Genomic DNA, 16,701 nt, shown 5'->3' with positions numbered 1-16,701 from the left:
ATACTATAGTAGCTGGAAGAAGTCAGAGATATTAATTAATTATGGAAAAAAGCCATGCGTCTCCAAACCATAAATATGGAATCTAGCTGTTAATCAAAGTGTGCGTGGATATTTCCAGAATTGTAAATCTACAGACGGAGTACGTGTAGATGTTTCGAGGGCTTCTGGCTACAGCAAGTGTATAATCTATGATGGAGAACAGAGTGTAGACACTTGTAGGCCTATCAGCAAGCGACTAATGTAACAGACTGATTGTAGACGCTACTAGGTCTATTAGCAAGCGAATAATATGTAGTGGACAGAGTGTAGATGCTTTTAGGAGTTAACTGTAACATGCTTCTAGGTCTATCAGCATGATCAGCAAGCCAATAATCTGTATTAGAGTGTAGACATTTAAAAGGCAGAGTGCGGAGGCTTCTAGGCCTATCAGCAAGCAAATAATCTGTTACACACAGACTGTAGACGTTTCGACGTTTCTATAGCAGCCTGTAGCAAAAATATTCTGTTATACACAGAGTGTAGGCGTTTCTATAGGCCTATCAGCAAGCGAATATGTTATAGACAAACTTTAGACGTTTCGACGTTTATTTAGGCCTATCAGCAAGCCAATAATCTGTAATACTAGTAGACAGAGTTTAGATCATGGGCCTTCAATGGGGATTCACCGCGCTGCTACGGCGATCAACTTTCTACTGGGCTATGTCACACGGCGCGTAGCAATTGTTTACCCTGAAATAGAAATTTTTTGAGTGCAGTCTGTGAGACGTGTGACAGGGGTCTGGCTGCTATGAAACAAGTGTATATACTCTTTAATAGAAATATCAGGCACTTAACATGGGGGAGGGGGGTGGGTGGGTTGCAAGGCCCCCAACCCACTTTTTCCAAACATCCAAACATTTTTTTACTATTGAAAATACCCTGGAAATAGTTGAAATGAAACAAGTGTATATACTCCTTAAATATCAGCCCCCCCCCCCCCATTTTCCACACCACCACCACCACCACCACACACACTTTTTGTTGCAGTATAGTCAAGTAAAGGAAAGGGTAATGCAGTAGTGTATGAATAAAAATTAGTATAGAAAGAAGGAGGAACCTACCCCCCCCCCCCTAAAAAAACCCCAACTTTTTTGGCTCGTCAGTCAAGTTTTTTCAGGTTAGTTAATTTTTTTCCTCCCTGGCTGCTCCCCTCCCTCAACACACACTTTTTAAAACGTTGCTACGTCCCTGAGAACAGAGTGTACACGTTTTTAGGGCTATGAGCAAGTGCATGGACAACCTTTAACGGCTAGATGATCGAACATAAACTTTTCCGGGGCCATGAAGCAAGTATATTATCTAGATCTGTAATAGATAGATTATCTAGATCTGTAATAGATAGATCAAGAGCAACGTTTCCTAATTAATTGTGCTTTTTAATTGTATAATAAAACATACATTTGATAGACGGAGAAAAGACATTTTTATGTCTAAGAAGCAAGTATATCAGGTGCATGCCTATAGGAGAAGTAAGAATTACAAGTAGACCGTTCACACCCGCCTTGAGCCCTAAAAATAACACGAAGTCAAAATGGTACAAAGCAATGGACTATCAAAAACGTATCAGTTAACTTAAAGAAATCGAGACGAATTTATTTAACGTTAATTTATAACCCCATAGGATTTGCAATCCAATGCCATTTCTAAGGAACTTAGAGCACTGAGTAAAACACAAAGTTAGTAATCACACATGTACACTGAGTAAAAAGAAAAATTTGTCCCCGGGTTCATTAAAATATAAATTACTCAAACCTATCTTAATATATTCCATAAAATTAAATAACACGGTATTGTAATTGTTAAAAATTAACGGAACTATATTAACCTCAACAAATTACAGTTACCTTTCTTCCCATAGAAACTCCTTCGTTGTGATTTATACTCGTAAGTGAGCGTTAACATATTTATATGATTCCTTAAAAATGTGTATGATTACAACAATTTTACAAAAGTCAGTTACATCAAAACGCACGATTTTTCACCATTTACGACGTATAATGATACAACCATTCATCCACGTTCAATTAATGTCCAGGATTTTTAACATCATTTACAACTGCTTTTTTCATAAAAATGGAACTTTTACTTACCCTTAGATTTACTTACCATGTCACTGGTCATTTGCAAAATTATTTTGTTACAATAAAAAAAAACACACAAGTATTCTGAAGTTGATATTTTAAAGATGATTGAGGTTTCGATTGACAGCATCGATGTATAGCTTTTTTTTTTTGGAGACCAGTTCAGATCTTCCAACAATTTGTTGGACTTTAAACGGATACCAATTGCGCTCCGGTATATTATGCACACCTGTTTTTGTATTCACAAGAAGCAGATTTTTTTTTTCAAAAGACACCCCCCGATGCTACATGCTTGATCATAACAAGGAGTGCATGGCAGGAGTGCTGGATTGACAGGGGATGTTCACTCCTCCATGGCACCTGATCCAAACTCATGATTTGGAGGTCCGCTTTGGCGCTGCTCCTGATTTTTACTGTTTGAATGCATGATTTCTGTTCGTTATCTCCATATATTTAATTATTCAAGAACAAATTAAATAGTTGAATACATATTTAATATCAAAATAAATTTTGAAAAATACAAAATGAGAAACATAGAATGCCATGAAATAAAACTCTATTTAGAGTTACACTTGCAGAAAAGAAGAGTCTATACACCCTTCTATTCCATTAAACATTGACTTGTCCAGCAAGCCATGACAGATAAAGTCCATGACAATTATTTCTGGTAGAAAATAAATTAGAATATGTACGACGAATTAAAAATACCCTGATATATTTATATTATGCTGTTGAATATATATTTCCATAAAATCTAAAGCCAATGAATAATCTATTAACAAAAATAATGATACATGACTACCATATGGCACACACAGAAAAATTATATATAATAGTTATAAAAGCACATATACATGTATGTATGCGTTTTGGACGTAACTATGAAAAAAAAAAAGTGTTCTTGCTTCACAATTATCACGTCTCGTATACAGTATTTCAATAATTACAGAGCTCATAGATAATTTTATATCTACATAATGCAGGAATATACTTTTCAGAAACAAAAGCACAGAGTAAATAGTATTGCGTTGGTTTGTGCGTAAAGTAAATGGCTATGCTACGTAAGGTCTGATGAAGGAACCGGTTTCTTTCCGTTGATTTGGGTTTTTACTCAACTCCTCCTTTGTTTTACTGCCTTCGTCACTGTAGCCATTGGTAAAGGAAGGATTGTCATACTGCCGTTGTCTCGACCATTCGTCATACGTTAACGTTGGTGCAGCGTCTTGATTCTTAGGAATTATTTGTTGTTTATAATCATTCTGAAAAATAGTAACACACTATATTCTTACAAAAGGATGTAAATTTTTTTTGTGTAAAAATCTATTTCAATATATTGCAATACAATGACAAAAAATATCGTTCGCAATACGATTTTGTAATATCGATATATTAATATACATTTTTTTGTCATTAAATATAAAAATGGACTTATAAAAGTTTGTTATTAAGCCAAACAGTAAGTCAGAAGTTGTTTTGTGGTAAAATTTCAGAGCATAACTTAAATGAAATCAACAAGATTTTTTTCCGTGTTGGTTACTTATGTGTACATTCTGCATGTAAATTAAAGTAAATATAGTAAGAAAATGCCATTTTTATTACATTGAAAATATTGCAATACATATCGTAATACATTTAAAAATATCGCAATATATCGCAATACTGTACCCAGCCCTAGTGTACAGATATTTATATATCAATGCACTACGCGATATATAACTTTTAGGCTAGGCAAAAATGACAAAAATAACGTATTGTTATACGATTTTGTAATATCGATATATTGGCAATATGCTTAGATTAAGGAATTTTATCATAAAATATAAACAAAATATCGCAATATATCGCAAATCCCATTGTAAATTAACTTTACATCTTTATTTGAGTTATATTTGAAAGTCCTTGACCTACTTCTTTCTGTTTCTCATGATGAGACCTGACACAGTTACCAATGCCGAGAATAAGGATGAGGAGGACTAAGGCGGCCGATACCACGATAATGATGATTAAAGGAACCGGAAGTGTCTTATCTTCCTCCACTGGCTTCGGTTGGACTAAATAAAAATGTTCAAAGTAAAACTTGAGGATTTCGTTAAACAGAAAAGGGCAGTTATACACATAAATCCGAGATTCCTCTGACTCTAACTGCACAAGTCACAATGTAAAAGCAGGGGTTAGAGTCAGAGGAATCTCGGATTATTATACACAATGAAGTTTGGCAATCATTTTCCAATTATTTAATAATAAAAATAACAAAAGATTAACTTTGTCTTCTCTGAAGCAAAATTCACAATAATTCCTGTAATATTTAAATTAAACGTCTTGAATAGAATTCTTCCTGAAAAGAAGTTGCCATATATTTACCCAATTTCACACTATCTTTATCCAGTGTGAATGTATCCAGCTGACTCTGGGCTTTCAGCCTCTCTATCGAATCAGTCGTCCCACGTGATACGGTCTGCTGATCTCCCGCCATAATGATGTCATACTCCACTATCACACTACCGGGCCTACAGTGTAATGAATGAGAAACTTCTCAAATTTCAGAATTTAATTCACGATACACTAACTATGGTCTATGATATTTTATAAATTTGTAAATACGTAATTTCTTACCTGAATTTTATTATCTTTACGTCCAAAAATCCTGATATTGTGCTGAAGAGACTGACCAGCTGAAATAAATACGTTATTATCATGTGGGTGAAGTTCTTATATCTGCATTTATTTAATATTTCCTGTATATAAATGAACGTGTAACATGTTTATCTTTACAAAATAAAAATGCGTTTTACATGTAATATGTACTCGTATATATACCGACTACATCATCATTGGTCATGTTAGTCACCAGGCAAACAAGATTTCAACTCGAACACGTGTATCAGTGATTCAGTACATTTATATTTTAATGAGAAATTGCTATTATCAGTTTTCACTGATATATATGTTGAAAACAAAAAACTGCATTTTTTATTTGATTAATGCTGCACAAACGTTAACAATTCAACCATAACATGTTTTTGATATTTGTAGGTGTTCAAGGTGATGAAACGGTGATTGATAATGAAAATAATAACGCTCCATATTTAAAAGTATAATAGATCCATCTACAATCCCGGAAGTTTATCACTCTGCCTGTTTAGCTTAGAGGGGTTGAAAAGTAAAAAATGGAGTGTTTTTAAAACATGGTTACCAGCATCATTGAAACTTAAATGATGTACACATACAAAAAAGAGCGTTATTTCTTCTATCAGAATGAGTATAGTATAACCTACAGCCCTGTGTAGTTGTCCCTCCAGTGACGTGTACTCTGTACTCGTCGTGTCCGCCAGTTTAGGGTTCCATGCAGTGTTAGTTATTCTGAACTCGGCCCGAACTTCCGTTCTCTGAACTGGTGCTTGTGTGGTGGATGTCGAACTGGTCTCTGTTATTAAAGATATTCTTATATTCATTTCGCCGTCTGAATTTCTACACCAATATCAACTACAGTAGTATTTTATTCGAAGCGGTTTTAAACTTTAAATTTGGTAAACTATTGGTCATGTGTGGTCAAAATTATAAATCAAAGCCTACCCTCCCCCCTTTCATCATACAGTTCTGAAAGACTTGATCGCGTTCTGTAGCACCAGTGTTTGAATGTCTTGTATGTTAATCTTCACCTCTGAACACACTATTGTATTACCTTCAATATCTACTGAGATAAAGGAATAGTATTACTTTATTTCAGTAGATATTCTCAATTTTCTAAAATTCATGCAGTTGATTGAAATTTAGGACCAATTGAATTTTATTGTCTTGTACTTCTTGTGAAACAAATCTACATGTGAACAATCAATCCTATCATACACCCTAAATATATGTGTATAACTCCACAAACCGTCAATACACGGGGTATTGTCCGGGATACAGATTGCTTTGTTTGATATGATTGGAGTGCTGTCATGCTTCGTTATTCCATTGCTACTCGTGTAGGTTCCCCCTTTTGCAAAGATGAAATAGGCACAGTTGTATGACAGAGAGACATCGTTGGGGTCATTTGACGCCAAAGGTCGACTGAAGTTCAAGGTCGTGATGGAATCTTCTCTTGAGCTCGATATCAAAGTAACATCTTGTTGAGCATCTAGTGGAGGTTCCGAATAGCCGGTGTTTTTTCTGAAGGAAGGCAGGGCAGAGGTTTAATTACAAAGCCATAGTAACTAATTACAGAATGCTTCGGACCATTAATTCTTACCTGTCCTGAATAACAGTTTCACCATTTTCTCTCATCCACCCCACAATAACATCAGACCCAGCCTATGGAAAAAGAAACATCAATTGCAAAAATTTCCAATGGTCACACTGTCTAATATTTTTTGTCTTTTGAGAATACTGGTGGAATAGCTCACCATAGCCTGATTTTTGTTGAACCCTATCCCAACCCATTGATTCCTTTCTAGGTAGGCTTTTATTGAAAACGTAATCTGGTTGGTGTCATATGTCCACGTGACCAAGAAGCAGTTGACGTCATTATTTCCTAAACATCTTCCCCATTGATTGCAACTAGAAGGAGGCTGCGTATTTTCCCTGTTGCCTGCAACCAAAAATTTGAAATTGTTTTTCAAAGCTAGTAAATTTTAATTTAACCTGCAACTAACATAGTGCAGGGCAGATGGTGGAAATGAACAACTATGGAAAACTGTGTGTTGTATGAGCTAAAACTTCACCGTCAAAAAAGTTCATGGTCCTGGCCCCCCTATGATCAGAATGGCCGTGGTATTTTAGTTCATCCTGCTTGTAGAAGTCAGGGTCTGATGCTGTAGAAACAACATCTATCCCTGTTTTGGGATTATGAATATAATTCCCCTTGTCTTGTCCCTGTGCCCAGATCACACTCATAAAATTATCGCTTATGTTATAATCTGTCCTCTCGGTGGCTGAAATGAAGCATAGATAGCATTACAATGTATATCGTAAAGTATTATAATTAATTGCTTTAATAAAAGTCACTCTTAATTTCACTCTAGACTGATTGATAGTTTTTAATTACTAGTATTTTAAATCAGTACAACGTTAGATGTCCCTATTTAATATTTCATGGCCTTATTTTGCTACTTCCTTCCTATTATCTCTTTTTTGAAACAGAGTGTTCAAAAGTTCAGAAGGTCTTTATTCTCTCAATACCTCTAAGTTTCCTCCGGAAAATAATGTGTGTATACCCATCTCGCTCAAACCCCCCAGCAGCGGTCAGACTTTCTGCGCCCCCGTAAAATTCATCTCTCTGTGGGGTGGACCTTCCCCGTGTGTAATAGTCCCCAATGCGACTACGCATGCCTCGGGCAGCGCCAATAATCATGTCGGTGCAGTCCATTGGATGGGGATTGTCTGTAAATTGATGCAAAACGATAATATTTAACATTAACTTGTTGTCAAGTTGTTAGTACCAACATTTTATTTACAATTGTACCATTACTCTCGTGATTTTAAGTGTTAAAAAATAAAACAAAATATAATTGTACTAACTTCCGGTTGTGTCACTATTTCCAGCAAAGACTCCTCTTCCACAGTTTCCAGAGGGTTCTGGTTCACCTGTTGATTCAGGTTCAGCTGTTGACTCAGGTTCAGCTGTTGACTCAGGTTCAGCTGTAGATTCAGGTTCAGCTGTTGATTCAGGTTCAGCTGTTGATTCAGGTTCAGCTGTTGATTCAGGTTCAGCTGTTGATTCAGGTTCAGCTGTTGACTCAGGTTCAGCCGTTGACTCAGGTTCAGCTGTTGTCTTTGATTCTTAAAATAAATGTATGAGATATTGTAAAATAATGTCCATAACATGTATATAATTTTTCTAGAATATAGAATCGGCCTGTTGAAATTCTAAAAGCAGAATAATTCCCAAGTGTTCATTGACTTGCACAACGTACCACAGGTTTTCAGACAAATCTTTTCAGTTGACACCACTTTATGCTGATGGTAGCTAGCTTTTCCTGTGCTTGAATCATAAGATCCTCCCCATGCCATGATGTAATGCCAGCAGTTCCCATCAGAAAGAGAAAAGTCGGCATCGTCACCAGTGACTAGTTTTCGAGTAAATGTAACTGAAGTCTTCCCGCCTACTCGACTTCCGGAAACATTGTACACATTCTGGGTTGCATCTATGATTGGTTCTGAATAGGTCCTTGCAAATCTATGATGAAAATAAATAGTATAACATTAACACAACGTATCGCATTTTTGGTAAATATTTCCAATTAAACATAAACCTGAATAATTAATTGCTAATCGAGTTCTATGATTCTATATTACCTGTCTGTAAGCACCACTTTACTTGATGAATCCACCCAGCCTAGATACACGTCAGTGTTTGCCTATAAAAGAAAAAAAAAGTGACAAAGAAAATTAACAGTCACAAGCGAGTTTACCACGGATAAAAATGCTCTTCTTGAACTTATTTATGCTTTTTAAATGCAATATATCCTGTTAGAAATAGTGAATTTACCATTTTTTGATCATCTGAAAACCCAAGAGCCAACCATTGAGTTTCTGGGACATCTGCAGTCATTGTAAACGTGACGTCATCTGTAGCAGGATACTGAATCCAAGTGAGTTCATATGGACAGCTGGCTTGGTCACATGATTTATGACTGCCTTGACAGGAAGTTGGTTCTGGTGTGACTTCTGGTTCTGACGTAACTTCCGGTTCCGCTGTACTGTTGGAATCGTTTGCTCCAGGAGAGTAGCCAGGAAGATACGGAAAATGTTGACAACCTGATCTGAAATCTATAATTTAACTGACTCAGTGTCATGGCTTTTTACTAGACCCTATTTTCTTTTTCATAAAACTATGGGCATTGTTACCATTAACACCAATACTAGTATTTAACAGAGACAAGAAATGAAAGAATCCGTTATTGTAAACTCTGTCAATGAATGATAACTTACTTGTTGGTTTCCAGCCGATTCCTACCCATGTGTCAGTTTTCACTTTCAAGACAACTTCTATTTCTTCCTCACGCTTAAACATTTAGGAAAAAAATTGAATCAGGATGTAATAATGATTTGTTTTGTTATACCTTTAAAATTTAGCTCCCATACATATCTTAACAGAAAACTCATACATTGTTTAACAGAACAGGCATATTTTTTTTAATGTTTGCCCGTTGAGTGAGATATTGGACCTATCGATTAGATGTTGGACCGTTTACACGTATGTCATGCACACAATGAGTGGGATCAGCTAAATCTAATTTGCATTCGACAGTAACGGAATTGACTGAGTTTAACCTCAGTATACATCCTAAAAGACAGCACAAGATACATGCATGTCAAAAAATTAATTAAAGATATAACCAAACATATATTGACTGGGTTCGAGGCCAAAATGCATTTTGTCGACCCTATCAAACTATTTCCACTACCATTTTTACTACCGGCTTCGCGACAAACAGTTTGGTTCTTGGGTCCGACAAAACGCATGATACCCTCGAACCTTGTCATTTTCTGCTATTACTAGTTTGCTTACTAAAGACATTATTTTTAATTTGCCCTTCTTTTCTTTGCTTACATGCAGAATTCTGTGTAAGAGCTGGAATCTAGAAGAGAAATCGGTGTGTGTGTATTTACTCAGGTCAAGATTGAAAGATTTAATCGAAGATTCTGAAAATAGAAAAAGAAGGACATCTAAGGAAGAGGTATCTTTGAATCAGTGTTATATACTTACATGTTTTTGAAAATTCAAAACCTCACAAGTTTTTCAAAACTGTTTTCATTCAGAATAATTCATCAAAATTAATAAACTTTTTTACACACAAGTAATTAAATGCTTGGGACGAATATTTAATTGTAAATATTGTGCATTGATACACATAAGTTTAATTAATTCTTTATGAAAACAACAAGTTTCAGTTATACTTGTTCAGAGCATTCTTTCTTTTATCTTGTAATGTTCGATTAGTTTTCTTTGTTGTCATTACCTCTTTCACAATTTTTGCCAAAGTACCCAATGTCACAGAAGCAGTATTTTTTCTGATAAAAGTCTTCAGAAGTCGAGCACTCTCCATGTCCAGAGCAATCCCCGTCTGTTTCACAATCATCTACAGAGAGATATAATTCGAGTTCTACAATAGTCGTATTGGAAACTAGTCCGAAATATCTGACGTTTTCCAGGCTTTTTTTTACGATTTTGATATTTTAGTGCCAGGGAAACTGTTTTTCTTGCACATAAAATATTAAAATGATCGTTAAAGGCCTTGAAAACGTCAGATATTTCGGACTAATTGGAAACATACCTCCATGCTAAATGTCAAATATGCTTTATAAAAGTGTTAGATAAGGTCGTCTTCAAAAAAAAAAAAAATGTTTGGTTGCCCTCTCTTGACCAGCCGAATAAAAATGGTGGGACTCTAAAAAACTTTTTTTCACATTTCAGGACACTACTTAGTATCATTTTTTTTTACTTTTTTCCCTCTTGTCCCGTCAACAGTGTTGAAATTTTCTGAAAAAGAGGATTTTCTCACCTTCCTACCGACCCGCTAATTTTACCTAGATTTAGGAGAGGGCAAGCAAACATTGCATGTATTTTAAAGATGGCATTAATTGTTTTCGAATGTGTCCCTCCATAAAAATACAATTTGATCTTTGATTTAGCAAATTTTGGCACGGCAGGTTTTATCAACCAGCACCATATTAAAGGTAAATACATACATTTTAAAGAGATTTTGAAGACTGAATTATCTTTACAATAATGTTGCTTGCCCGTTCCCGACTCATTGTAAAATAATTGGGTGGGTAGGAAGGTAAGAAAATCTTTTTTCCAGAAAATCTCATTGTATTTATTGACGGGACGAGAGGACTAATTAGAAAAGAATATAGTGTCCTGGATGAAAAAAGTTTTAAGCATTGCCATTTTTAGTCAGTCAGAGAGAGCAACAGGACAATTTTTAAAAATGGTCGTATATCTCTCGAAGGGGGTTAGAGAAAAATACATTTCTTAGTGAAAGTGTAATATAATATGATGCGAACAAGTTACCAATTCTATTTTGAACCTTACGAATATAAATTGTACCTTTATATTGACACTTTGGTCCCCGGTAAGGTTTTTTACATACACATTCTCCATTTTCCAGTGGAAAACCATTACATAGGTCACTACCTGGGGCAGCTGTATCAATTGAAAAATTTAATATCTTTTTAAATAAATGGTCTTTGAAAAGACACCGTGATAAAATATTTTAACACCGACTCAAAGAAAGTGTAAATTGGACCCTAAATTAGTCTATAAGATCATAAATACATTGTGTATAGTTTATTTTTGCTTTTTTAGCCAATTCTGTTGGTTTCAAGTAGTGAAGAGTTATAAAAAGTCTGAAAATTTGTATTACTCTGAACTAAATTGACATCTGCGCATGACCAGAAAATATACTGGCCACAGTTTCCCGCGCTCCATTCTCCCGCCTGTCTGAGCAGCTGTATGGAACAGTTTCTACACTCCTCCAACGGTAGCGTCACTTCATGGTACCGCCGTCTAAAACGTTTTTTTTTAAATTATTAAAAACTTTAAAAAGTAGAGTGAACTAATTTTAAAACCCTTTATGTTACAGGGCCCCGTACCACAGGCAATTGTTTCGTATACAGGGCATCCCGTCTTATTTTTTTAACCACAATCTGTGGTTGATAAAGTTTTCTTTCTCAAAACAAAGATCAATTTGATCAATAAATGTTCATAACATACGTGGGGTCCGATGATCCGATGAAATCGTCTCCGGCGGTCAGATTATAGATAGGTTCCTCGTTGTCATTCAGTAGGTTCAGCTGATAACCTCCCTTTAATAGCAAGCATACATCTTACTTAAAGTGTCTAAAAATTAATCTAAAAATAATATTACAATGATGTTTCTTGAAATTGTTACTCTGTGTTCAAATCCAAGAACTTGGAATAAAAATGGACGTACTGTGAGCACTGAGCTCACTATATGATACCCCGCCTCCCATATGTTACAATGGCAAAGTCCACTTTGCTCTGGTAGACCCGAAATAAGTGTCAGATCAAAAAATAAAATAGGAGGTGCACAATGGTATTATGTAATAAAGAATTTGTGAAATAATAAATTATCATTACATTTCATTCAATGGTTTAGGAGGAGTTGCGGATAAGAGATTGGTACCTTTCAATATCATAGAAAAATTGCAGTGTGAATGTTTTGCTATTGGAAACTCGATATTAGTATATGTTTCCGATCAAAAAATAAAATAGGAGGTGCACAATGGTACTAGTAACAAAGAATTTGTGAAAGTCTCATTAAATTTCATTCGGCGGAATAAGAGTAATTGCGGATAAAAGATGGGTACCCAAAGCGTAACAGACAGACGGGCGGATGGACGGACATCCCTATCACTATACTAGAGTACATGTATACCCTCCCACTTTTCATACATGAATGTCTTAATGTTGGCTTGCATAAAGATTATTCCTTAAAAGTGTTAAATGCAGAAAGGGAAAAAAGATGGAGAGAATGAGAGGTCGTTTGATTATAAAATACTCTAGTTTACTATTCACGTGTTTAACGTCATGTTAAAATGAATATTAGCATTTTTCTTTAAAAATCAATTATTAGTAAAAATCGATGTACCTGAACAATCATTAAATTGTATCATTTTTTAAATTTTAATTTGCTTTTTGAGAAATCGAAAGAATTGACTTTGAAATTCGAATTCAAATATCATACATATAGAATCTATATGTATGATATTTGAATTAGATCGTCATCATCGTTCCGTTTTTAATGTGTTAGACTAGAGGTACTGTGAGCACTCCGTCTGTCCGTCCATCTTTTACGCTTTACCCACAACTTCTCTATATATATACAAAATTTTTTTTTTTGATATATATATTTATAATATAGTCAATACGTAAATTCAAATTTAGCACGGCCCCTGTCTTTGTTAAATACTGTACCACTGAATGAAATTTAAGTGCCATTTTGTTGCACCTCTTATTCTAATTTTTTATCCGACACATATTTCGAGTCTCCCCGAGAAAAACATGGATTTTGTCATGAAATCAAATGGAAGGCGGGGGTATCATTTAGAGAGCCCAGTACTCACAGTACCTTTATAGTTAAGGGGAGAGAGATCATTAAAACAAGCTACATTGTTTTTTGTTTTTGTGATGTTTGCAGTAGTATCTTGAGAAACGTTTATGTTACCAGTGCGCATCGTATGTGAAGGTACATGTCTCCCCCAATTGAAAAGGAGGGGGGTATATGGCGATGGGGATGTCCGTCCGTCCATCTGTTACGTTTTGCGGTACCAATCTCTTATCCGCAACTTCTCTATACCACTGAATGAAATTTAATGAGACTTTCCTGCACAAATTCTTTTTAACAAGCATAAAATTTTAAATGCCATTGTGCACCTCTTATTTTAATTTTTGATCCGACACTTACCGGTATTTCGGGTCTCCCAGACCAAAAAGGACTTTGCCATTTTTTTCATATGGGAGACAGGGGTACCACTGATTGAGCTCAGTGCTCACAGTACCTTTAGTTATTTCTCTCGCTTAATTTGAGAATTGGGATGGAATATATTGATCGGGATGTCCATCTGTCTGTTATTCTTTCGGGTACTTAAGCATTTCGTATCCGTAACTCCTCTTATTCCACTGAATGAACATTTATGTGACTCTCCAGAATCTTTGTTACATAGTCTGTGCCATAGCTAGTTTACTTGGGGAATTTCCCATAGCAAAAACTGGACACTGCCATTCTTTCTATATTATTGACTGGTACCCATCTTTTATTTTAACAAGAATGGTCGTGTCATTGTTTGGCTCTCAAAATATGTGTCCGATCAAAAAGTAAAATAAGAGGTGCACAATGGTTGTAACAAATATTTTGTGAAAGTCTCATTAAATTTCATTCAGTGATATAGGAAGAGTTGCGCATAAGAGATGGGATCCCCAAAGCGTAACAGATGGAAGGACGGATGGACATTACTATATACCCTCCCACTTTTCAAGCGGGAGGGGGGTATAATGACAATGACCATGCATATTTTGCTATGGGAAACCCCCAAAATGTGTCAGATTAAAAAGTAAAATAGAAGGTCACAATGGCATTATGTAACAAAGATTCTGAGAAAGTCTCATAAATCTCATTAAAGTTCATTCAGTGGTTTACCCGGTAAGAGGAGTTGCGGATAAGAGATGGGCACTTCAAAGGGTAACAGACGGACTGACTGACAGAAAGACAGCTAGACAGAGGAAATGACGGACGAACAGACGCGCGGACATCCCGATCACTATATACCCTCCCACTTTTAACTGGAGGCTATAATTTAATTTTTCTTAACAAGTTATTTTCATGGTAAAGACTTACTTGGTGTGGGTAGGGCGTGTCCCAGCTAATGTTGATCTTAGACCCAGTAATGAGTGATGTCGTAGGACCAAATCCTGCATAAAAGTAAATGTATTAATAAATAAATTTAATTTGACAGCCATGGGATGAAAGTTATGAAACATTAATGAAATGTTATCAATAAATGGTTACATGTTTTCTGAAACACTTTGAATGAAAACATTGCTTGGAAAGGAAGGAAAAATATTTTTAAAAGGTGTAACAATTTACACTTTTTCAAAGTGGTATTTTTTTCCGTTTATGATGGATTGGCGTTGTGATGTCAAAGAAGAAGTAATGGGTTTATTGAAAGGCTGTCATGTTTGCAATTGTTAATACATCTTTACAGGTGATGGGACGGGTTTTTGTAAGCATGCATTGTCCTTAATTTAGCCTGTGGTAGTTTTCTTTCTTTTGAAAGCATTGTTAAGATACGAAAGTTAATTGTGTCATTGTTGTAGAAAATACCTACAAGTACATGGATCATGTTATATCGTACAGAAGACTTTATTTTACATGGTGGTTTTGTAAAAATATTATTTAATTGAAACAAGTTAAGTTCATTGAGATGATAAGAATTGGAAAAAAACTGGAAGGTCGTTAATCTTGTGAACTACAATAGCAAACTGTTTCTTTCAATAGGTATTTAATTCAAAATAGAAATAAAATTTAAATTCTATTGAACTGGTCATTGAACGTATCGGCATGTCCATGAAATCCAATTTCACATTCATTATCTTTTGGCACATGCTTGCAGTTTAAAATCGTCTATACATAAATTGAGAACATAATTTAGAACATTATGTATTTCATACAATTTGCGTAACAATGAATAAGAACCAAACACTGACTCGGTTACCATTTGATAAATTCTCACAGTGTCGTGTACAGAATGGATTGACTGCAATGTAATTCTCAACTTATCTGACAAATGTTTCAGCCATTAGGAAATATGCAATGTCTTAATAAAGAGTAAATCATGCTTCCAAATATGTTTAGGTAAAAAATGTATAGATAATTAAGGTAATTATTTCTGCAGTAAGATTTAGAGCAGACCCACCTTTTGGAATTCCACAAGGGCCTGTCGTTCTCAGATTATCCAAAAAATCGAGCGCATATTTCCTAGCGGGTGGAAAGCTGAGAGCAACATGACCATAGGTGTCATGCACAAAGTTGCACAAAAGAAAAAACGAAATCCAGCTTGTCCAAACGTACATTGTATCGTCTATTTTTTTCTAATGCTGAATGAGACAAGTGTTGTGTAAATTATGTCGCAGCGGGGACTTTAAACCCTCTACGGTCCTACGGCTTGGATTTGTTTGTCCGCATTCTTTGGGTCTTATGGAAAGGAATTATGTTTTTGTAATGAAGTAAGTCAAGCATTTCACGAAATCGCTGAATTGTGACTTAAAATTTAATTCAAATCCGGTACAGATGTAGTAAAACATGTGAATTAATATTTTATTAATTATATTACACATTTCCTAGCATATTGAATGGGAAATCGTGATCATATACATATATGTATGTAAATTAATTTCTCTAGGAGAAAAAGAAAATAGTACAATCATGTAAAATGTTATTTCATCTAAATTCCCACTTTATTATATTTTACAATAAATTACAATGGGGAATTTTTACATGTCAAATATGAGTTATTGATTAGGTGTAACTCTTAATCAAGCAAACAACTTATAACTTCAAAATAGTAAAATAAAAATATGGATAAAATACTAAATCCTCAAACTGAAAAAAAGTTGAAATATTTAAAAATTGATAAATAAATAATAATGGTTCTTATTATAATTTGGCTTTTATTATCTAGTCTATGAAAAAAATTCTTAGAGTTTGTAAATATTGATCAATTATGCTCGATCACTGTCATTTTTTTTTTGACTGATTGATGCCTTGTTGTTATATTTTTTAGCTCTACTGGTCAGAGACCAGAAGAGCTTATGCGATAGTAATGCGTCCGTCGTCCGTCCGTCCGTCTGTCTGTCTGTAAACAATTTTTCAAAATGCTACTCCTCCTACAGTTTTGGTCTGATTTCAATATAAGTTGGCACACAAGTAGACTACACTAAGATACACAATTCTGTATATCGGTTTTTGATTTCGATGAACGGTGTTGCCGTGGTTACTAAAAATAGAAATTTCTGTGAAATTCTTTCAAAATGCTACGCCGTCTACAGTTTTAGTCTGATTTCAGTATAACTTGG

General features: G+C 35.0%; 1 protein-coding gene across 1 annotated transcript; it reads right to left on the bottom strand.

Annotated features, from left to right (window-relative positions):
* Nucleotides 1-2,597: 2,597 nt before the first annotated feature.
* Nucleotides 2,598-15,819, bottom strand: LOC134254168 (uncharacterized). Its single transcript, XM_062736710.1, has 22 exons — nucleotides 15,543-15,819; nucleotides 14,465-14,538; nucleotides 11,821-11,912; nucleotides 11,471-11,613; nucleotides 11,155-11,250; nucleotides 10,064-10,183; nucleotides 9,655-9,746; nucleotides 9,033-9,105; nucleotides 8,590-8,870; nucleotides 8,397-8,458; nucleotides 8,015-8,277; nucleotides 7,620-7,880; nucleotides 7,281-7,481; nucleotides 6,824-7,033; nucleotides 6,506-6,690; nucleotides 6,352-6,413; nucleotides 5,998-6,272; nucleotides 5,396-5,544; nucleotides 4,734-4,792; nucleotides 4,482-4,627; nucleotides 4,029-4,171; nucleotides 2,598-3,379 (listed from the first exon to the last, which is right to left on the bottom strand). The coding sequence occupies exons 1-22, from the start codon at nucleotides 15,697-15,699 to the stop codon at nucleotides 3,173-3,175; spliced, it is 3,351 nt and encodes a 1,116-aa protein (XP_062592694.1). The 5' UTR covers nucleotides 15,700-15,819; the 3' UTR covers nucleotides 2,598-3,172.
* Between the last annotated feature and the right edge of the window lie 882 nt (nucleotides 15,820-16,701).

This window comes from Saccostrea cucullata, unplaced genomic scaffold, assembly GCF_032062105.1.
Source record: "Saccostrea cucullata isolate Sc308-1 unplaced genomic scaffold, CSIRO_AGI_Scuc_v1 ctg239, whole genome shotgun sequence".
NCBI lineage: Eukaryota > Metazoa > Mollusca > Bivalvia > Ostreida > Ostreidae > Saccostrea > Saccostrea cuccullata.
The sequence above is the reverse complement of the archived record's forward strand: the minus strand, read 5'-3'. Positions and strand labels throughout refer to the sequence as shown.